This window comes from Epinephelus fuscoguttatus, linkage group LG21 (genome assembly GCF_011397635.1).
Source record: "Epinephelus fuscoguttatus linkage group LG21, E.fuscoguttatus.final_Chr_v1".
NCBI classification, from domain to species: domain Eukaryota; kingdom Metazoa; phylum Chordata; class Actinopteri; order Perciformes; family Serranidae; genus Epinephelus; species Epinephelus fuscoguttatus.
In genome coordinates, this window is record NC_064772.1 from 34,085,172 (window position 1) to 34,109,638 (window position 24,467).

Consider the following 24,467-nt stretch of genomic DNA (forward strand, 5'->3'; position numbering starts at 1 on the left):
CAGAAAGTTGAACGGAGCCGTAGACATCAGCAGAATGAGTCCTAATTAGCTGTATGGGAGCCTCAGATAGGACCCAGCAGGTCTGATGGTGAAACTTCCACCTCCTGTATGTGTATAGTACACATTATGTATTCCCACAGTGTGACTACAAACTAAGATGCCAATTTACTAATAAGATACAGTGAAACTTCAGACTCCTGTGAACGTAACAGAGTAACAGCGGGATGGGAAATGCAGGGTAAGCAGAAGTTTTGAAAAGTATAATAATTAGAATTCGAAAGTTTATGCGAGAAGTGGAGGGGAGACAGAATATTATAATAATATGTTCTCACAGATGATACTTGCAGCTTTGATTGCTCATTAGACACTAACTTCACTGTTGAGATCTGTTAGGCATCAATTACATTTTACAGGTCGACTTCCTGATTCAGCTTTGATCCACTGTACTTACCATAGTTTCTCTCACGCAGTTTTTCTTTGCATATCAGACATTTATGTTCCCGAATCTTAGTGATTAACTCGGCTAGTCCTTTGGTACTGTAACTGATATTAATGATGACAAAAGGAAGATAAAAAAGCACAAATTTCCTTTAAATTGGAGCACTAAATGTCCTAGATAACATCTGCAGTTTAATGTCTTTCATGAAATAGGTGGAATATATTAAGGATCATAATTACAGAGTATAAATGTCTCCTCCTTGTAGTCGTTAACAGTTGATTGTCTACTACATACTGTGTGCAGGTTGGAGAGTCGCATGTCAACGGACATCGGAGCAATCATGCAGCTGCTGCAGAGACAGATGGCCCTGGTTCCTCCTGCCTACAGCGCTGTCTCATCACCACCTCAGGTAATAACACACACAGACACACAAGGGGTGTGTACGTACAAGCCTGATGGTTGTTGTCACATGGGCCAAACAAGCATCTGTCTTTCGGAAGACTAAAGGGGGATTTGTACTTGTGCAGTAGACCCTAAGCCATTTCTGAAAAGTGCAATAAAGTTTAGTTGATTCAAAACACACATTAAACACACATTAAACATGGCTTAATTGCTACAGTGTCAAACACAAGAACACAAATCAGCTTCACTATAACTCGCATCATTCACAGACAAACACTTGTCTTTATCTGGACACATTTTCCCCACAAATACAACATGCTAACGTTATTAGCACAAGCCTATGGCATTTTACATTGTATAAATTAGCCTAGCAGCTAGCAGACTTTTTCTCATATAAAACCAGGGACAACAGCAACATTTAACAAAGGTAACGTTACATATTTCAGCTCCATTACAGCTCACAAGGTTCACTGACAAAACAACTGTCTTATACTAAACACGTTTTCCAAACAAATACAACATGCTAACATCATTAGCACAAGCCTATGGCATTTTACATTGTATAAATTAGCCTAGCGGTTAGCAGAGATTTCCTCTGCTCATATGAAGCCAGGATAAATCACACACAAGACTTAAAATGTTATTTTAGCGGGGGCTTTACTATCTTCACAATTTATTGTTTCTTATCTGTGAAATTAAAGTAAATATAAGCTTCGTTTCCACTGAGGGAAATGGTTTCAGCTTACAAACATAGACAGGAGGTCTGTGTCAATTAATAAACAGGAGGCTACACTTCCTTCCCTTGCAGGTCTCACCTTACCCTGGTCCCGGCCCAGGTCCAGGTCCAGGAGAGAGACTGGTCCAGCCTGTTACGCCTCTGGAGACAGACCCCTTGGGCTCCTTATCACAGGTGAAACACAAGTATTGATAAAATTGTCGCTTTGCAATTTCACTTTGGCGTCCTGCTAGGCATTGACACATTTGAATGGGATCTCAGTATTGCAAGCAACTGGAATAGTTTGCAGCATATCGTGCTCTGCTTATATAATGGTTAATTATACAACAATCATCCATCCATTTATATCAGCTTATGCTGGGCTGGGGCGCTGGGGCAGCAGACTGAGCAAAGCAGTCTAGACATCCCTCTCCCCAGCAACACTTTTCAGCTCCTCCTGGGGGACCCCAAGGCGTTCCCAGGCCAGATGAGATATGTAATCCCTCCAGCATGTTCTGGGTCTGCCACAGGGCCTCCTACCAGTTGGATGTGCCTGAAACACCTCTAACGGGAGGCGCCCAGGAGGATCCTGATCAGATGCCCGAACCACCTCAGGAGCAGCGGCTCTACTCCGAGCACATAAAAACAACTTGGCGTTGGTTCGAGGAAGATCATTTGTTGATTTGCAATACCTGCTTTTGGTGGCACAATCCCGGCTGGAAACATAGAGATGTCTCTGTAAAAAACAATTGGTGGCCAAAAAGCTGCAGGAAAGCAGGGATGACTCACTAAGAAACAACTGCCTTCATTGTTTTTTGGTCTTGAACAGTGTTCTGCAGCTTGGCAGCTCCTGACGACAAAGTCAGCTGATGTACTATGTCACTAGAATCATTGATATGATTAGTATGACATTGGAAATGTAACATATCTGTGGTTTGAAGAAATCTACAATGCCAACATTTCGTCTGGGCTGAAAATACACAGAGGTCAACCCTCATAAAAGAAATTTAACTCTGTAACAAGAAGAAGAGTAGTAGCTGCCAGTCCCACTGACCTCTCAGTTTCTCTCCCTGCAGATCTTGGATTCCCAGGACTTTGAGGAGTTCCCGGCCAAGCCTCTCGACTCCCTGCAGCCCCAGGACTCCCCACTGATCCACACCAGCCAGAGCCAGCTCGCTCCCTCCGGACTGGACAGCCTGGGGCAGCATCTGGAGTTGGAGCTGGGACTGGGCACTGGGGCTGGAGTCATTTCAGGGCCAGCTGTAGGTTCAGGTGTAGGGATAGATTTAGGGAGTGGGGCAGCAGTGGGGTCAAGCTTAGGAGCAGGGTTAGACTTTGGTTCAGGGGTATGTTTAGGGTCTGGGGTTGGACCAGCCGTGGGAACGGAGGTACCTTCCCTGGATCTAGAAACCCAAAGGAGGCTGTCCCTACAAGAACCACAGACACCTCTGGACTCACGGACACCACAGAGACACAGCTCTGACCCGGGGGGGAGCTAAGGAAGAGGTGAAGGGGGAGGAGAGGGGGATGGAGGGAGGGACACAGAGAAAGAACGACAGCGATGTTTTACCCCTTCTATTTCCACTGTTCCTCATGGCACTTTGGAGATCAAGAGGCACCTACTGTACCTACCACAAAAACTTTTTAGGGCACCCAGCTACTGTATCTTCACCGCTGAAATTTCACCTCTGACCTCTTCAGAAAGGACACCTGGATCAGAGAGAGTGAAGCCAGGCAGGCGGGGGGGTCAAAGAAAGGATTGAGGCCTCTCTCTGTCTCTCTTCCACAAGTCCCCCCTCTCTTCTTATAAAACATCAGGAGCTTTCTGAACTCCACAACGGTACAACCTTTAACCAAAACCACAAACAGAGCAGAGAGGAGCTCTGCCACTTAATGAACACAGTCCAGCCAGGTCGACCCAGACTGATCCGGTCTGGTGCTCTCAGTCGTCTGCCGAAGGTTGACGCGTCACACACATAACTGACTGCTATCCTGTAGAAGAATCCCTTTACTGCTGTGTCCAGTGTTGGATGACTGACGAGAACGAGACAACAACGGACAGAATAATGACGAAACAAGTAGCCATTTACGTCTTGCACTGAAAATCCTATTGATATAATGATTATTCTATTCTATATGTCCGTGGCGCTTCCGATAAACTCACAAACTGGTTGGTAAATTGTAGTGTTAGCTGGCCTAACAGGAAACCTGCTGTCCCGTTCTGTCATTGGTTCCTTCCCCCCTGATGTCCTGCCCCAAGAGGCGGAGCTAACGCTTCCCCCTTCCCAAGAGCACACTGGATTGGCTGGTTTGCACCTCAGGGGTGGGAACTGGAGGGTTAAAAGCCATGAATTTTCTCGATGAACATATCAGCTGCCCTATCATAAGCATTGTACAGATTTGCTAGTGAGTGAAGAACACATGGCATGCTTGGGCAGCGTCACAAACAGGTAAACTGGCAAACTTACAAGTTTACCACGAGAACAGCGCACCAAAAACAGCTCACTATAAACAACGACACAAGCAGGAAACCCCAGTTTACTAATTCCATGAGCTATGAGTTGTGACCTTGTAGAGAAACAGAGACACTACGATGATATGCGACATGACACTGGCCTGCTTTTATTTCTAAAAATCAAAGCACACGCATGAAGGAAAAAAAGGTTGAGTGATTCTAGTTTATCATAGTTGAATTTGCTACCTCAGATTTCATCGATCCTTACTTTTGTTTTTTCACCTGAGCAAGCGCCCAGAATGCTTTCACATGCTTGTACATACAAGTTCGTCACATGATCCATAAATATACAAGTTTGCCAGTTTACAATGACCAGCCGAATGCGCCATTATTCTATGTACAGTACAATATGCAAACACTGGCAAGAAGAGATGAGTGAGTGTGCTTTAATCTTATTACGTGTGTGTGAAAAGTTCAGGTCTAAACCTTTATACGTGTTTAATGTTTGTCCTCGTTTGCAGAGCATGGCGTATAGTGCGTTTGCTTTCACACACTGTAGAGGGTCACTGGATTGTAATGTTTAGGACAAATATGTTTTCTTTGCCCCAAACTGATTTTAGCAGCTTTTTCAAATTATGAATTATGATGAAGTGTTTTTTGAATCTAGACAGCACAAATAAAACCCTTTATAATGTAGGTTTTGAAATACTTAGGAGGTCATCCAAGAATTTTCAATACTACAGCAGGAGACACTGTACTTAAGCACCACTGTTTTAGGGACTACGTCATGTTAACTTAAGCCCATTACCTCCCATTTTGAAGTTCTCATAAACATCTGATCCTTGTCATGTCATGTTAGCAGGCCACCAACACAGTAACGCAGATTCTCTGAGGTATAGAGATGCACAGATGCTGAGAACTTCACCACACTTTACTTAAGCCCCGTTTCCACCCAGCAGTACGGTTCAGTTCAGTTCGGTACGAATTTTTTCTGTTTCCACTGTGAAAAGTTGTGGATGGTACCAATGGAACCGTTCCGTACCATCCCCATTTTTGGTCCCCCCTCTAGCGATGGCCAAATGAAGCCTCATGAAGCATTTTCTTTATTTTCTGAGCAGCTCAAACAATGGTAATAAAGTGAAGCCTTCAACCTTTTGTTGAACAAAAAGCACCATCTAGTGGGCTCATAAAATGAAGAAAATGCTTTATGATGCTTCATTTGGCCATCGCTACCCCCCTCTGTTGGGGTACCTAGCACACAGAATTGGTACTAGTGCTGGCCGGAGCAGTGAGTGACAACAGCCCCACCCACATCTAACAGTACTGTTTGTGATGGAAACACTAAACGAACCCCGGGTCTAGGTACCATGTCTGAAAGGTTACTCGTGGTTCCAAAGCTACCATACCAAAAGTGTTTGGTGGAAACGGGGCGAGATAGATGGCAAAATAAGAGATGCTTCGTATGTACAGATAGAGCAAACTGGCAAAAACAAACATGCATTGATCAGTCTGCCATTGAAGCAAACACAGCCTCATTCAGTCCCTTTGATTTAGGATTGATTCATTTGGCCATTTATCACACTGCACTGTTGAGGTTCATCAAACGTACCACTGCTCAGGTTTCATTTGGCTCAGTGCAGTGGCATTGTACTGCTCTGCTGTGTGACACACTGTAGACTGACTTGACAAATAACACCATTTTAGGAGACCAAGGGAGGGTAATGTGTCGAGGTGATCTTGGATCTGTGAACTGAAAACATCTTTGGTCCAGGCCTCCATCTTTCATCCTCCTACATAATACTGTATCACTTCAGAGGAAGACTGTATCTCACCAGCCACCGGATAAGTCTGGCATGTCAAGAAAATGACAACTAACTGATGAATGATATGATTTCCTGTGTTTATAAATGATGTTGTGACTTCAGTGAGGCTCAGTGAGCAGGTTGAAGAAAAAAATTATAGTATCAAAGAGAAAGGTGATTTATTGCATATGAAGAATTTCTGTATATGAAAAAAAAAAAGCCCTGGAACTACGTTTAGATCAAATTATTGGATAGACAATTCTAACAAATAGGGTTGGAAAAGTGCATGCCGACCACTTGCAAATTTGAGAGATATGTACACCTCTCCATTTAAATCTCACTATGAAGTATAAATGGAATGAATGGCAATGTAACTTCCCCCAGGATTAATGATAAGGTGATGGTGATGATGGAAATAACCATGGTGTAATAAGGGCGGAGTCTGGAGTTAACCAGATATCTCAGGGCAGGCAGACGTGTATGAAATAATATGAGCAGGCACAATGATACTCCCTTAAATTAAGAATTTTAAGAAAAACTTAAGTATTTTTCAACCTAAGTGACCTAACCTCTAAGTGAGTAATGGGAATAAAAACCTTTTGACATTGGTGTAGTATTGAGAGAGAGAACGGGCTGCAATGTAATCTCTCAGGGCAATAAGACACTGTCAGTGTATGTCCACTATAAGGGCTTATTTTGCCACTGACAGGCTCAGATTGTCATCGAACCTTTTATTGTTAGTGAACAGTGTGACGTTTTCGAGTGGGCGGGGCTTAGCTGGAGGCACAACAATTCTCCACAGACATTAGCTAGCACTAGCTAGCAAGTTCTGTTGGCTTGTTTTAGACAATGGAAAAAGATGATGCGAGTCGTGCATTCGGAAATACTCATTATGAGTGTCGGAGCGCACTCTGACACAAACTGGACCGTTTGTAAATTTGGAGCGCTGTCTTTGTTTTCGTTGACAGGCAGTGGCAGCTGATAGGTGATAAAATTTACATTCTGAGCCATGACTCCTTTTATTCTGGCTCCCAGTAACACCACAAGACAATATTTGCCCTACAGCCCTTTGGTCGCTAGTTGTGTTTTGCCTCCAGCTAACAAACAGACATCATTGTGACATCGGCCCGAGAAGGATCTCTTGTCTGACAAAGACACAAAATGTTTTTCTTTGTCTTCTGCTTGAGCCAGCCTGTTTGTTATTGGGTCCAACCAATTTATTTCTCTTTAGGGATCCTTTCCATAATGTTGTCAGACACTGCTAATAACAATCTGATCCTGTCAATGGCAAAAAACAAGCACTTTCAGTGGATGTACATTGACAATGCACTATTACCCTGAAAGATTAAATCGTAGCTTGTTTTGCAGGTGTCAGCTGCAGCCCTCTCTGTCATTACTGAACTGGTTTCAAAAACTTGTTCCCATTAGTCACTTGTGAAAATAGGGTCCATGTTAAAATATACTGAAGTCACACATTAATTTCTGCAATATCATACAGTTTTATCAGTTTTCAGTTTTGAGTTGCCAAGATGAAGGGAAATAAAATGTCCTACGACATCTTCAAATTGTCTTCCCCCGATACAAAATTACACGGACAGACCCTTTTCCTGCACCACACGCTAAAGAGAGAAAACCTTTTGAAGTGCAATAGTCCTTTAAACAGTTAAGACTTGTAGCAGCTTAACTACATCCGTTAACTTTTAGCACTTTACTTCTTAAACAGTGCAGATGTTTAATAAAGACTCAGGAACGTGTCATTGATGTTAAAGGGTTAATTTTCCTTTGTCTCAGAACTCAAAACCAACCAATCACAAGGAAGGAAAGAACAATTGGAGTGTGACATTTACACAGTAACATCCTTAACCTTAACTGTGGCGGAGTTCCCCTTTAATGCAGAATTGTGAAGATTGTATTTAGCTGCTTGCAGGTCTAAGCTATTGTATTTATTTATTGTTTTAGGATTATTGTTGTTTGTGTTTTTTGTCTCGGGTTAATGAAAAGTTCATTTGGTGCAGCAAGTGAAGTCTTTCTGTTTAAACATGTATCTCCCATGTTCTCGTGTTCCTTTGTGCATAACTCTTGAAATTAACACTCATGAAGCCATTCACAATGCTTATTTAATATTTATGAAGTGCTTGTAGAGTGGTGCACATTATTACTATTATCATTATTAATAATTCTAAACTGATCAATACGCAAATGCACACAAAGCCACATTCAATACACAGTGTGCACGTGGCCTGTCGTACCTGTTTTCACAGTGACTGTCGGCGTCTCTCCTGTGCAGTAATCGGACCGTGCGGCTGCATGTAAGCAGCTGATGTCACGCTTTGTAAAGGTGCACTTTAGTATCGAACCAAAGCGAGTGAATGCTGTAACAAATCACTGGTGACATTTTAAACTCACATGTAAATGCAGCTGCATTATCTGTGATTTTAAAGTTCAACCAAGGAGATTCTTAAAGTGACTTAAAATCATTTTTGGGTGTGATCGGGATGGTTTGGAAAACTTGAACCTAGAGAGTGAGGGTGGTTTGTACACTGTAAAAAGGGATTCAAGCGGCTTTCAGATGAATTGTGACTGAACATATTGGTGGGTTATATACAAAGGAAACACATTCTCACTACCAACTCGTCAAATACTAACACTCAATCAGTGGCCCTACATGTCAAAATATGACAGGTTCCCCTCCAGCATCCCTTTTGGACGCTTAGGGTCAGCATGTCAGTTTCCGCTTGTTACATGCATTGTGTATTTTCAAAATAAACTTCCGCGCGCAGAGGAAAAGTACAGTTTCTGCTTGTTAAATGCAAAATAAACTACCAACATAGGTTTACTACGTATTTAGGTTTACTCAAGTGGCAAACTCCAGGAATGAAAAATGAAACCAACGCAGAAGTGGCAAAAAACGGCATTCCTCACATGTCCACATGAGGCTGGCTCCAGTGGCAAGTCAATCCACACAGACATCCATGTTAAAATGTCCAACTTTACAACAGAAATAAACATGTTTACAGCCTGGTACAAAAAAATGGTTTTGGTCTCTCTAGCTAGTTTCCCATTCTTTACATAAGTCATCTGTTTACATATTTTTAAGGCTTAAAGTTATGGATATTTAAGGCCGGGGTGAGTAACAGGGTGTTTGCAAGTAGTGACGGCCAAATGAAGCCTCATGAAGCATTTTCTTTATTTTCTGAGCCCACTAGATGGCGTTCATGGTTTAAAGAGAGAAGCTCAAAGAATGGCAATTCAGTGTGCTTTCAACCTTTTGTTGGGCTCAGAAAAAGGGTTTAAGGGCATCCATGGAACGGATTTAAGCAGCTGAAGTCATTTTATTTAGAGTTAAGGCATGTTTGTTGGGCTATGAGGACGAGGTTAAAGAAAAGAAGTCGCTACTTGAAGTATTATGTAGGAATAATAGTTCAGTGTGGTCAAGACTGGTGCTGTGTCTCAAATTGCATACTTAGTACATTTCCATGTAGTATACTATGTTTAGTGATGGCCAAATGAAGCCTCATGAAGCATTTTCTTCATTTTATGAGCCCACTATATGGTGCTTTTTGTTCAACAAAAGGTTGAAAGCACACTGAATTGCCATTCTTTGAGCCTCTCTCTATAATCCATGAGTGCCATCTAGTGGGCTTCATGAGGCTTCGTTTGGCCATCACTATCCGCAAGGTGTTGTTATCCACCCCTCGCTACTCCACAGCTCCAACCTGTTATCTAAATATGGTCACTAAAACCCCAAAATGGTGGTGACCAAAATGCAGAACTCGAGGCTTCAAAACAGCAGTCCACAAACCAGTGGGTGACATCACGGTAGCTACGTCCATTATTTTATACAGTCTATGGGTTTACTTCCTCAGGTTTAGGCAACAAAAGTACATGGTTAAATTCAAAAATATGATCAAAGTTTGGGTTAAAATAAATGTGTCTTAATGACATATTATGCTACGTTGTTAAAGTAACTCTTCTCACAGGACACAAACAGCGCTCTCCTGGGTGAAAGTCCTGTATTTGTTTGACCAATCCACCCTACTTTGTCTATCTTGCTCTTTTTACTACGCTCAGAGCGTCAGATTATGAGGCAGGCCATACGTGGCGTCGATAACTGACGCCAAGGGCCACTGACAGTGTCGATATTTGACGAGCTGGGAGTAAGAATAGACTGACAAAGTTGCTATAATCCCTTTTTCCTGTATTTAAAATGTAAGTGAATGCATCACGGATGTCCAAAGCTGATAAGCTGACACTGACCAAATCTACTGAGTTCTTTTTACTACTGAACCCTATCTGCTTGTTGCCGTGTTTCGATTGGTTTACTTTGCTCACACACTCATCATTACCATCGGTTAGATTTCACCAGCAGTCCCTGCCTGTGGTCACCAGGAACAAGATCTCATAACGAATCGGTCTTTGACTCCAAATATCCAGTGAAAACCCATCGAGATCTTTACCAGTGAATCTGATTTGAATACTGATTTTCAGAAGCGGGCTCTCCTCGCCGTCACACATACTGTAGCGAGAGTTTTGTTAGTGTTCAATAACAGTCACCTAGTGGCCTGAACTGTATCTTTACATTCAGAACTATGACCTCAAAACTAGAATGTGGTTGTCGTCGTCGACTCTTCTTCCTTGTATGTGACCGTAGACCTTAGTGGAATATTCAATGCTACAGAATACATTTATGTAATGCATAATGCATATTACAAAACTAGAGAGGGACTGGGGAGGGGGTCGTTAAAGGAGATTAGAGTGGGTTTTTTTTCCCTTTTGCATTTGAACACACACGTACAAATATGAAAAACCCAGCTTACAGTCACGCCTACACACACACACACACACACACACTAAACACACACCTTCCTTAACTGCTCTTCCACACTGCTGAGCTTTTTTCAGCTCTGTACAACTTTCTATGAGTTCCAACAGACTTGGGATCTGTATTTGTAGATATTTTGAGCACTTGGGGAGGGGGGTTTGGTATCGTTTACACAACACTGGATCTGCTCTGTCACTCCTTGCCTGTACATACCGACTTCTACTACTTGTAAAGGAATCAAACTCTTTGGCACTCGTATAGCCAGCACTATGCAGAAACTGAAAAATTTCTTTGGCATGCTTTGAAATGCAGAATACTATAGAGGAAAATATACTAAATAATAAAGTCTGCTCTAATTTCTTATGAAAATAATCACCTTATTGGAAATAAAAAAAATAAGATGTGGATGCAGTTGTCCATGGTAAAAATGGATATGATGATGATGAGGGTGATTAAAGGTGATTAGGATGATGACGCTCAAGACTTTTAATATTGTGCACATTTTTACTTGCATGCTGCACCGAGAATCGTCCAGCAGTCCAAGGGTTTGACGTGCAAAGCAGCTGATTTTTGCTGTATGCTTGCAAACTGTGTGTAGAGTGAAACACTGAATTCTTCCGGGTTACGGGAGAGTCATATTTATATATACATATATATATACATACTACTTCCAGGTTATGGAAGAGATGGGTACTGAATAGCTGCAAATATAGTGATCCTGGATGATACAATATTATATTGTATATTTGTATCTTTGGTTGCAAACCACTGTAATAGAGTGATGCATGTGTGGCAGTCCTGGGCAGAACTGTTACCTGTTTCCCAAATATCAAGGAGCGCTTGATTTACCTTCTCCGGCTTATGTTTTCACTCTTGCCTAAAAAGTTAAATCAAGTGCATCTAAAATGTTCTAAATCCCGCTTTCGCCCAGCTGAGACAGGCGACACTCTGAAGACTGACTCTTATCAACACATGTGAGCGCACTTTTGGACCACGTCTTCTTTTCTTCTCAGTGCACAGGGTGTTGAAATCTGTTAGCAATAGCATATCTTTGACACAGTTTGCTGAAAAGTACCGAGTAGTGTGGCGGCCCAAAAAACTCTCACAAATGTTTTGAGAACTGTTAATCTTTTCAACAGTGTATACTCTACTGCAGTCCCTGGAATATTAACCATAGATTTCTAACACTGGGCTGGCCGATGCAGTGCTTTATTCATATCAAATGTTGAAGAAAGGTGGAGGGGAAATGGTGAAGCTCTAGGTTCTGATTGTGTGATAGCATTATCAATGGTTGAACTTTATAAAATTTCAAAATATTTCTTTCAATAAACCTCTTTGAAAGCAAAACGATGATGTCAGGACTCCTTGTGTCATTTAGTCGGACTGTTAAGAGAAGAAGAAGAATGTGTGACTGCACTCACTGTGGAAAAGTGTTTTTTCTTTCTCTTCATATTTTAGTTGTGAAGAACATTTTCTCATGTTTTAAAATGAGGATAAAGTTAGTGATGGCCAAGTGAAGCCTCATGAAGCATTTTCTTTAATTTCACAGCCCACTAGATGGACCTCATGGTTTAAAGAGAGAGGCTCAAAGAATGGCAATTCCTTGTGCTTTCAACCTTTTGTTGAACAAAAAGTGCCATCTAGTGGGCTCATAAAATAAACAAAATGCTTCATGAGGCTTCATTTGGCCATCACTAGATAAAGTCCTATGCTGTGTCTCAAATCGCGCACTTCTGTACTTAAACTTAATATATTGAGTGCATAAGTGTGTTCACACTGAGAAGTATGGAAAAATGCAGTGCAAGAGGTTGAGTGTGGAACTATGGACACTCAATGGTCGCCTTTTGGCTACGTAGCGGAAGGGGAGGGACCACTTTTCAAACTGAAATGGCGGTAGAGGACAGTGCGACAGTGAATGTCGCGGCATTGTACAAATACATGTGTTGTTTGCACTAAGCACCACTATAATGTAAGCCAGCAGTATGTTTATTGGGTTAATTTAGCAGTCTGTAACGATTTGGTGACTCGAACTTTAACGCGAATGCTAGTTTACTAACTAGCTAACAGCTGCGGTTGTCATTTCCGGTAAGTGCACAATGGCCGTGTTTGGTTTGAGACAACACTACCCTGTCGAAATTCGTGCACTACGCCAATAAGTACATAGTGCACATACAGTAGTTAGTGATGGCCAAATGAAGCCTCATGAAGCATTTTCTTGTGCTTTCAACCTTTAGTTGAAGAAAAAGTGCCATCTAGTGGGCACTTCAAATAAATAAAAAGCTTCATAATGTTTCATTTGGCCATCACTACACATAGTATACTAAATGGAAGTGTACTAACTAAGTACGTGATTTGAGACACAGCACCAGTCTTGACTACATTGAACTATTATTCCTACATAATATTTCCAGTAGCAACTTCTTTTCTTTAACCTCTTCCTCATAGTGATGGCCAAATGAAGCCTCATGAAACATTTCCCTTATTTCATGAGCCCACTAGATGGCGCTTTTTGTTCAACAAAAGGTTGAAAGCACACTGAATTGCCATTCTTTGAGCTTCTCTCTTTAAACCATGAGCGCCATCTAGTGGGCTCAGAAAATAAAGAAAATGCTTCATGAGGCTTCATTTGGCCATCACTACTTCCTCATAGCCCAACAAACATGCCTTAACTCTCAATAAAATGACTTCAGCTCCTTAAATCTTCCCCATGCATGCCCTTAAACAAAGTCTTTCCACATAGGACACATTTTACAGGTTCTTTAACGCATCACATACAGTCTGAGGTGTCACTGAAACAGAGCAGCAAGCTTGCCTTGGTTTTTCTTGAAGGGTTTTACAGGTTACCCTAAAGTTCTACTGTTAGATGAAAGTGTTGAAATTATTCCCAAAGATGCACCAGCAGATCCACACTGACACTCCTCTTCACGAATATACCAGACACAGAATACAAAGTGTGTGAAAGGAAATCTGTGACGCAAGTCTTATTATCAAACGTATTAAATCACTTTGTTTACTTGTCTTACTGCAGCCTAGATTTGCACTGTGCTGCTGTATCGTGTAGAGAGAAGTTAATAATGAAATATTAGCTCAGACTCCATGTTGACAGACACCAGAGGTGTGAGCTTGAGTCACATAACTTTGAACGGAATTAAGTGGGATTTAAAGTTGTCCATCAGCTCGACGCAGAGCCTACGCCACTGTGCAGGGTTTCTGTGATATGCTGTAAAGTTTAGTTGATTCAAAACACACACTAAACACACATTAAACATGGCTTAATTGCTACAGTGTCAAACACAAGTACACAAATCAGCTTCACTATAACTCGCAGCATTCACAGACAAACAGTTGTCTTTATCTGGACACATTTTCCCCACATATGCAACATGCTAACGTTATTAGCACAAGTCTATGGCATTTTACATTGTGTAAATTAGACTAGCGTCTACTTCAGGCTGGGCTTTGTGACTTTCCAACAAACGATTCTATAAAACAGTCACTTCAACCAAAGGGTCTAACTATGAGGCCCCCTGAGCCTTTGGGCCCCTTGGCCTGTGCCTGATAGGCCCATTTTAATCCCCCCATGGCAGCAGTGAGTGAGTAATAATTAAGGATACCCCACAACAAGTAAAAAAATACCCGAGGTGACTAAAAGCACACTACAGGCACTTGACGTTGAATCAAACATTACCAAAGCTCCAAGATGCTGGACAGAGACAGACGGTGCGGTCATGGGAGTGTTTGGAGAGAGATCTCCAGAGGGTGGGGCTGTGGATGGTGGGGAGTGGCGACAGCAGAATATATATAATCTGACATCACACACTGGCCGTGATGATGCAAGCTGGAGAAAGAGGAGGCACCCAGCAGCCGGGGAGTGATGTTTGCCATTTCTGTCACAGGGTGTCACTGTAAACCTACGCTATGTGACTGTGACTCATCTTTAGGGTTACAATGCTTTTGATTTCCCCTCCCAAGTTCTTTACATGAAAGTTATCTAAATTAAGGAGGGATTTGGAGGATATAATGTGAGACTAAGCCAGAAGAATGGGTTTATTACATTATCTGGACATGTGTAGCTCATGTTTGTGTCATATTAACTGATTGTCTGTGTCACCAGAGTTATAAACATATTGTGGTTTGTCTTGAATTGTTTCTGTTTCCAGTTGTGCCTATTTTATTTAAAGAATAATGCAGACAAACTGATCTAACTGTTTCTATGTTTACACCTGGCCTGTGTGTGATACAGGTGAATGTCACCGTGTCATATCTGGTTTCTAACGGCTGCAGTTTCCGTATTTTCTGTAATAACTCATCCCGGTGACATTCCAGTGATCTGGGCGATATAAGGGCGTCTTCCTGGGCCGTGGCCGTATCCAGAGCCTGTCCCTCCCGGCGATTGGAGCGGCAACGTCCCGTAAAAGGAGTCAAACTTCTCCATTGAGTGTCCACGGTGTCTGTCAAAAGTACATTCAGTGACGATTGAGGTCCGCCCCAGGGTTCGACGGCTGTGATTGGACGATACACGCGTCACTCACAAGTCAGCGTCCATTCCATTGGTTGGATTGAAAGACAGTCAGCGAGGTGGAGCTGTGATTGGCTGAGAGCGTCCCCGGGGAGGAGCATGTTAGTCTGAGGCCAGCGGAGTGCTCACTCGGGTGGGCGGATCGTAGCGGTGACAGAGACGCTCGCAGACTCCCGACAAACTGTCAAAAAGCGGACAACTAACGGTGAGTCACGTCACAATATGGACATTGTGTTGTTGTCGCTGTTTGCGGGGACGTGCGGTGTTTGCAGAGAGCGCGGTTTGGGCGGAGTCTTTGTAGCAGTGGAATGACGGTGATTTTGGATGAGTGATCTCACAGCACGCATCACAGCGACGGTGTAGTGCTGTGGGATAATGCTGCCTTCAGGTGCTCCTCGGAAACTCTTACTTTCGAGAAGCAGCGGGGCTGAACGCGCAGTGGCAACGCACTCGCCCTTTTTTAAATTATTAACCAGAGGTGGTTGTTTGCAACTTTATTGCGCCTCTCATCGCGAACACTGGCTGTGAACTTTCACTCTCTCCGTCATATTTACTACAAAGGTGGGCAGGTCACGTGCAGCCAAATATGGCCCTTCCGATATTCCCGACAGCACTTGAGGCAGCATGGGTGAAGTTGCACTGTCACAGCAGACAGGAGCAAAGTTATGCAAGCTAGCTCGGACCTGTGTTGGCTCTGTCCATTCATTTACAGTCTGCTAGCAGGGCGCAGGCTGAACAGTGTGTATCACATACTGTAGTTGAGCTCTGCAGACTTCTTCCACATTCTTTGTTGCAGTATCACGTTTACTGGATGTGTTGGGAGTAGTGCATTCTTTGTCAGTGCAGTCTGACTGATGACAAATCAAATCTGCAGTCACACAGATATTTCCCCACTGCCTCTGTTGTTTTAGCTCTTATCACTGCTTAGCATTGGCAGCTTGCAACTGTGGATACACAAAGATAAGCTCTTCACTCTTTCTCCCTTGATACATGCTCACGTTAAAGGTTGCATATGATACTGATTTTTAGGTCCATATTTTTATTTAAGGTTGCTAGTAGAATATGTTGACATGCTTTAAGGTTCAAAAAACACATTATTTTTCTTAAACTGTCTGCCTGAATATACCTGTATTCACCCTCTGTCTGAAACACTGTTTTAGCACCTGTCTCTTTAAAACCCCCCTTCCAGTCCGCTGTGATTGGTCAGTGCTTAAAGGTCTTGCACTGTTATACTCTTGGCATCCCGGCACCATCACTGCAGCTGGGGGATTACTGTAACAGCACTGTAGTGGCACTTTCTACCTTAATATAGTATAGGCTAGTTGTGACATCACAACTTCATGGAAGTCCTGACGTGGCGTTTAAAGGCACAGTTTCAGTTTTTCCGAACAGGGAGTCTTTGATACTTTCACAGTATTAATCAGGCATCTCTGACTCTGTACGATATGGTATCTCTAAAATATCCGATATGCTGATATGTAACAGCTCATTTGACCCATAACACACACAGATCCACTTTTTTCTTACCTAATTCGAGTGATCATCAAGTCTCTTCTGTAGTGGAACTAATATCATATTGTGCATGGATGCTCTTATCGTGATGGCCCACTAACAAATGGAGACATGAAATAGAATACTTTGCAATGTATGCAGTATTCTTTCGTTGTGCAACAAAAGAAAAAGCATGTTGACCGATTCCGATGATGTGCTGATACTATTGGGGATCCCCACTAAATATTATATTCAAGAGTAAATATGTGGTTTTGCATCTTTGGGCTGTGGCTGAAATTTTGATCTCAAGAATGGTATGGTAAATATACGAAAGTCACATTTTAAATATTCAGAACTGATGATGCTTTGTTAGTTCCTTTGGACTTTTAGGACGCTTTCACACCTGTCCATTTTGGTTCGGTTCAGTCGAACTCAAGTTTGTTTGCCCCCTCAGTGTGGTTCGTTTGGGCAGGTGTGAACACAGCAGTCACACTCAGGTGTGCACCAAAACAACCAGACCGAGACCTTCTTGAAGAGGTGGTCTCAGTCCGGTTCCAAACGAACTCTGGTGCGGTTGGTTTGTGGTGAGAAGGTGTTCCGACCTGGATGTGAAGCAACTGCAGTCACATGACACATTGTTTGGGTTAAACATGAGCATGTTACAGTCCTGGAGGATTATTAATGTGCACCTCCTCCTGTACTGCCTTAATATGCACATTCAGCACATCCAATGCATCAAAACATTGTTTTCTAGTTGGAGCCGCGTTTGCCTCATTTTCAAACTGTATGCTTTGACTAAAATGAACAATGACAGCAATATAGTCCACGATGAGCAGCGCTAAAATCAACCTGCGTAGTTGTCCCTCCATTGTGACATTAGAAAGTGTCACATTTATCTTGCAAGTGTACTCTTCTTCAACGTTTGCTTTACTTCCTGGATTTTTCCCACATGGAAATTCTGACCAATCAAGAGCAGCTTTCTCACACAAGGCATTTGATCTGGTCCTCTTGTAAATGCTGCCGTGAGAACACGAACCAACTCTAGGCAATTATACAACTTTGGAACAACATGAGTCCCTGATAATGAAGACAATGAGATGCAGTTGAAAGCTCTGGAAAAAGTGTACCTTTCATATTATTTGTAAAACAAATCCAGCCTGCCTCATTAATTAGGATAATACAATCAAACTATTACAATATGATTCAACTGAATGTTAATAAACAATATGATTTGATTATCACCCATCCATCTAAAAATAATGGTTCACACTCGCATTAAGACATTGTAGAACATTTTGCCACAGAAATTGATGATGTAAAGAGGAATCACAGCAGAGAGGATTGTCCCTCCTCCCTCCCTCCCTCCCTCCCTGTCTCCCTCCTTCTATCCAGATTACTCTCCAATCCTCCCCTAGCCAGATTACTGAGTGGGAAATAAGAGGTGGGACTGATCTAAGGCCCTGAATTCATTATGGACCTGATCCAATCACATCCCTAAAATGTGCTGTTGCTTGTTGCTTCGCTGTAAGCCCGCCAAAGTGATCAGGTATTAGGCCTGAGGGGTTGACAGTCATCAAACTGGGGACAGCGGTTGCTCACTGCCATACCAGCTTCCCAAGAGCTGCTGACAAGACCAGCTACTGTATCTATGTGTTTCGCACGTTTCACACGTTTCACAATCTGCAGAGATGAAAGAGACATGAAACACATGCCTCGCTGCCCAGGGATCAAACCCCACCTGAAATGTCTGTTTGCCTTTGGCTGGATCTCTCCCTGCTGCCCCGCTGTCTTTACAGAGAAAACACCAACTTTAGCAGGAGAGCAGAGCAGATTAAGTCTTGTATCTCCACCAGAGGCTCTTATTTTGAAGGATAGATCCAGTATATCAGCTCATGTAACTTAATTGTACTGTAATAGCCCAGTGTTTGTTGGTGTCAAGCGAAGTACAAGGTCACATCGTAAAGTTCAAAACATTTTCCAAGCAGGGAGTGGAGTTGGGAGTCTGACGCTGCACGTCTTCAACTCAGCGGTCTGTACTCAGCTCTGTATGTCGGAGGCAGTCGTGTTACTTCGGGTGCAAAATCAGAAGCTTGGACTGCTGAGAGGAGAAACTACCTTGAAAAGCATTTACTGCGACCGCTTTACAGAAATACCACAGCAGGACTGGTGCCACTAAGAGCAGATATTTCCAGTGATGAAAATGTCTAAAAAAAAAAAAAAAAAGAGGAACATCTGTTTTATTCCACAACTCTTTTATAAATACATTTCAGATTCTACTGCAGCACCACTGTTTCAGTGAACTGAACCTTTACCAGTGTTTAAATGCTCAGCAGCTTCTTTGCCAAAATCAAATACCACTCTCACTAGTTTTATAGTTGTGGACAGTTTGGGATTCTGGGAAAACTCAAGCGTGTTCTGCACTGCAAAGGTAAAATCAGCCTTAACAATAGCCTGCTGTCAAATGATATAGCTAATGTAGCACTACAGCTAACTACTCACTGAAACTGTCTTTGACTCTCACTGGTTTTGCTCCATGTTTGCCAAAGCTAGACACCGAATTGGCCAGCTGTGTAACAAATGACACACTTAAGGACAAATTGGACAAATGACCAATTAAGCATGCTTGCCAAAATCTAATGCCAGACATTAACCCTGAGAAGCTTTGTTTAGAGAGGGGGTAATTGTGGAGATGTGGTATGTGGTGGGGTGGGGGGGGGGTTGCCCATGGAAACCAAAAGTGAAAGAAAATACAGCACACAACATGAAACCTCACCCAGTGATCAAGTTTGCTTCAGGAGTGTCTTTAATACTAGAGTCCATGCAGCGACATTTAGACAGTGATATATATGGATGAGTCTGTTTTCATGTTGGACAGTATTTGGTCAACAGTGAAATTGTGTGGAGCCACTACGAAAACATGTGTATGGAAACCATAGCAACCATGCAGATCTAGATATGCTGTTTTCTATACAAGTGAACATTTGCGGCGCAGTGCCTCATATGACACGTGCCAGGCGCCGCCTCTCGCACACACTAGATGCATCGCGCTGCAGCTTGTCAACAGACGACCATGGAAAGTTATAACTACATTTAGTGAAAGACCTGTACCAGCATTAGCTTAAAATAATGTGTGGAGAGCCTTGAATTAAACTTGATTTCCCACCTGAAGAGTCAATCTCAGGAGCTATGACTCGCCAGTGTCAGCTAACAACAGGAAACTCAGCCTACAGTTCACACGGGCTCACCAAAACTGGACAATAGAAGATTGGAAAAACGCTGCCTGGTCTGATGAGTTTGGATTTCTGCTGCCACATTCAGATGGTAGGGTCAGAATTTGGCGTCATGGATCCATCCTGCCTTGTATCAATGCTTCAGGCTGCTGCTGCTGGTGTAATGGTGTGGGGGAGATTTTCTTAGTACCAACTGAGCATGGTTTAAACACCACAGCCTACCTGAGTATTGTTGCTGACCGTGTCCATCTCTTTATGACCACAGTGTACCCATCTTCTGATGGCTACTTCCAGCAGGATAACACAGCACCTTGTTGAATCTATGACACCAAGAATTAAAAAGGGGTCCCACCTGGTACTAACAAGGTGTACCTAATAAAGAAGCCGGTGAGTGCATATATTCAACAGTGTGGTGACGGTGCATGATTTGCACTGAAGCGCTTTCACTTATCTGTGAGTCATGGATTGATCACAGTTTTGCCCTTCGCTGTGCTCCAGTCATTTAGCATTTGGAGGATTATCACACAGACAGATATTTGTATCCTGGCTTCATTCTCTTCAGCTTTGGGAGGAATTATTTGTGCTCCGATTTTGCCCTTTTTGAATGGTATTCTGTTAAAATAAGTCTTTCTTTCCAGGAAGGCCGAAAAAGGAAAATAAAGAATTAGCTAAAAAGCTCTCCTGTCTTTAAATTTGTAGGTTTTTGTTTTTTGGGGAATGTGACCAGACAGGTAGAGGATGATGAAGGGCAGTTAAAGTCGTTCCATCTGTTTGTTCAACACAAAGAGCAAAAATGAGAGGAAACTCAGAGAAGAATGATCCTCTGCCAACTTCTGTCTTTTAGTTTCTATTTTTATCCAGTTTACTGATGCCGAAAATAAAAAGATCAGTCAGGTGATTGATTTCTACGTATATACTAAGTGACTTATTAGCATGTTAGCTTTGAAAGCCTTGTGTGTATCTTAGAGCAGCAGACAGCGTGGCTTTCATCTGTGGTTTAGGGAGAAAAAACAGACATGTTGAATAACTTTTATGGTAGCGCCGTAAAAACGGAAAGCTGACTGCCTCTGGGCCATCGGTCATCAATATACTGTCTTTATTGAGCTCCATAGGCTTTGCACACTTCAAATCATTAAACTAGCTGTATATTAAATCATAAGTTAATGTACATGAGCATACTTGATTGTGATATCCATCGTTTGCAGCGTGGAAAATGGAAGGACATTTGTTAAATTCATCAAAATGAGAATAAACATACATGAAGCAAAGGAGACTTAAGGCGGAAGGAATAATGGGAGGAAGGGGAGAATCAGGAAATAATGACTGTAGTAGGAGGGGAGGGAAGGAAGGAAGGGACTGAACCCAATAGACAGGTTAGAGTTACTCAGTTGGAAATATCCTGAATTCTTCTCAGCCTGTGGAATGTCAATTGACTGGAACTTCGAGCCATTGACTCCCCGTCTTCTCGCTCTCTACCCAAACACTTGAACTGATGGATTATCTGCTGTGGTTTCCTTCTTTTCTCTTCGTGACTACGAGTCATAATTTATTTTGAGACATGGCAGAGATGATCCTTTTTTAATTCTGCGACCTTGTATGTTGAAGCTTAACTGGGAGTCGTCCAGGTCAAGAAAGAGTCAGGGTCAAAACTGGGGTGCAGGAAAGTTGATCCCGCTCCACAGTCAGGGTCGTTTGACTGTAGCAGGATACTCTCTTCAAGGTCAGCAAGCTGCTTCATCCTGGCCTCTGTCTAGGAATCAGGAAGCAAAGGAAATCCATCATCCATTTGCTCCTGTGCTGCCAAACAACGCTGCTGCTGAGGGCAGTTTAGTCTGGGACAAGGATTGCATTATTATCCTTACATAATGCTTCCCTTACTTTGCCCTGAGCTACTCATCAGGATTCGGTTGTTAGGGTGCAGCATGGTAATAGTTTTGGCCCAGATTGGGGACTATAAGCCCTGTATCCACCAAGCATACCGTTACAGTTCAGTTCAGCTTGGTTCACATTTTTTCCACTGTGAAAAGTTGTGGATGGTACCAGTGGAAATGTTTTGTACCGTCTCCCCTCTGTTGGGGTACCTAGCACACAGATCTGGTGGAGCTGTGAACACTGCAGTCTGATTGGTCAGTAGAGGACGGTCACTCTGCTCAGGGCTGAGTTGTGTCTGGTTTTGAGGCTCATGTAACCACTGTTCATGCAAGTGTTACAGTTATTAGTAAACTATAACTTTAAAATGAAAGGATGTTTTGAATAAATTACTCAATTCACTGAACCAACTCCCGGCAACCTTTAAGGTGAAACGTTTACTTTTAATGTTGCTCAATGCATGAGTTGATGACATGAATCCATCAACACACCTTAAATCTCAATGTCACAACTTTCACCATTCCTTTAGTTTTTATTGTCTCTTTTGGATGACTTATAGTAATCACTGGATCTTCAAGACTTTGACCAAATATATATTAATTTTGACTGGTTTATGTGAACTTCATATATCCTAATCCTCACTTGGAGAAAAAACCCCATTGTGGAGCGTCATTCCTGTGGGCTACGGCAACACCGACCCCTTTACTTGCCTTAGAAGGACTAAAGGAGACTTTCACTGCAGCCTGTTCTATTTTGTTCGTAAAATGTCGGCGTGCAGCCTCGTTCTGTGGACAACAAATGAGGTGCAGACTTCCATCTGTGTCACCAGTGATGAGGAAATACAGCGAGTGCTGGACGGAGCAGTGAGTGACAACAACCCCGCCCACATTTAAGGGTACTGTTTGTGGTGGAAACTTTAGGGTCTAGGTACCATGTCTGAAGGGTTACTGTTGGTTCCAGAGGTACTGTGCCGAAAGTGTTTGGTGGAAACGGGGCTTTATTGGAATGTTAAGGTTGCGATATGTGAATACATCTGAAGGCAAAAGTGTTTATAACTGTTCCAAACAGCCATACTGGAAAGAAATGTGAAAAGCCAGTCGTCAGAGAGATAGGCAAGATACTATAATCTGACAAATCCTACTTGTAGACATGCTCTCCTTAAAGACATTCATGATGTTGGACCTGTGAAAGAAGTAGTTGTGAGAAGGATAAGAAAAAGAGCTTGAAATTAGAGTTTCCGTTAGTGCCGCTCCATGTCCTGGAAGATTTCAATGTCCTGGACAAATGAGAGAAATTCCGATCAAATATTACTTGTGTTAATTGAGCTTAAAAACAATTAACAGGCTGGCTAAGACATTATCAAGACAAATAAGTTTATATTTTTATTGAAATGTATGCTACTTATGCTTTTGCATCATGTTCCAAATAAAATATTGTATTGTCAATAGACTTATATGCATAATTCTATTAAAAAATAAATCAATAGATATTACACTAACCTACATTCACTGGGACTAATTTCCGTCAGCACTGTGTCCTAACTGAATGTGACATGGGCGTCAGCAACAAAATCAGTCTGACTGCATTGTTTGGCCTCAGCTGTCAGATGCCTGGTTTCTATTTTTTCTTGTCACTCACTTTAAAAGTGCTTCAATGACGAGGAATGGCTGATTCATGAAGTTGAAATGAGGAGTTTGTAACTGTAACTCACTACCAAACCTAAATATGGTGGCAGCTGGCTGGAGGGAGATCATCAGGGAGCTGAAAGTCTCTGGTAGATGACTATTACAGCCTACTTCCTGTTATATTGCATGTCATTTCCAAAAATTACCCCAATATTAAATGTGTTTTCTGTTTATAATGTACAAATGTAGGAAGACAGCAAGTAGTTCTCTGCTTTCAGACAGATCTTGAGCACACAACGGATACCTGGTTTGTTTACATGACATAACAGAAGTACATATTTAACATATGTCTGTCACACAACTGGAGAGGTTTAAATATGTCAAACTTCAACAGATTTTCTTGGTCAAAAATTACCGGATAACGGAAACACTGCTTGAGACAGTTCAAACCCTGGCTCCTTTCTCCGCACCACGCACCTGTTCAGTCACTGGGTGAAGTTGATGTGCTTGTCAGATAGTCGGTATGGGAAAAGATAAAAAATTGCAGGAGCCCAGGGTTCCACATGTTGTTTGACAATGTGGCGACAACTTTCTTTGAAGCATAGTGATGCTTTATTGGTTGCTCAGACTACAAAACAGCCCTCTGTTAAAAACATGCAAGGAGCTGTGTTGGTGGGGCTGTGACAGGTGAATGATTTCAAGTCAGCTGTGACTTAAAAACTGACAAAAATAGTTGTTAAAATATTTGTTTATGTCTTGCGCAATACACAGCATTGGATTACAGTTTATAGCACTGAACGTCAATTTAATTGTTTTTATTTAGTATCAAGATAACATATTGTATTCAGATATACGTACCTGTTTTGTAAGCACTTCGTCCTAAAATGGGTGTTTGCCGTCTGTGTAGTTTCTGTGTACTTTTTAATGTTTGCACTGTACAGCACCTTGTAACTCTGGTTTTAAAAAAAAAAAAAAAAAAAAAATAAATAAATAAAAGTTTACCTAGTTACTCTGTTAGAAAGATAAACATGTAGGGATGCATGATATGGATTTTTTTCAGCCGATACAGATAACCAATAATTACTTCTTATGGCCGAT

The 24,467-nt window shown here is 42.1% G+C and overlaps 2 protein-coding genes across 11 annotated transcripts in view; both read left to right on the forward strand.

Moving 5' to 3' along the window:
- kcnh2b (potassium voltage-gated channel, subfamily H (eag-related), member 2b) overlaps positions 1-11,972 on the forward strand; it is a 409,664-nt gene extending 397,692 nt beyond the window's left edge. Inside the window, exons 20-22 of the mRNA XM_049565471.1 lie at positions 743-848; positions 1,650-1,751; positions 2,633-11,972. Coding sequence (XP_049421428.1) covers positions 743-848; positions 1,650-1,751; positions 2,633-3,055 — 631 coding nt within the window. The 3' untranslated portion in view covers positions 3,056-11,972. The remainder of the gene's footprint in view (positions 1-742; positions 849-1,649; positions 1,752-2,632) is intronic.
- A 3,289-nt stretch (positions 11,973-15,261) lies between these two features.
- LOC125881951 (microtubule-associated protein 4) overlaps positions 15,262-24,467 on the forward strand; it is a 171,974-nt gene continuing 162,768 nt past the window's right edge. For 9 of the 10 annotated variants that reach the window (XM_049565435.1, XM_049565442.1, XM_049565438.1 and 6 more), the window contains exon 1: positions 15,275-15,359. The gene's annotated coding sequence lies outside the window, so the exon portion shown is untranslated. Of the gene's footprint in view, positions 15,360-24,467 lie in introns of all 10 variants that reach the window. The other variant, XM_049565443.1, reaches the window with a different exon arrangement.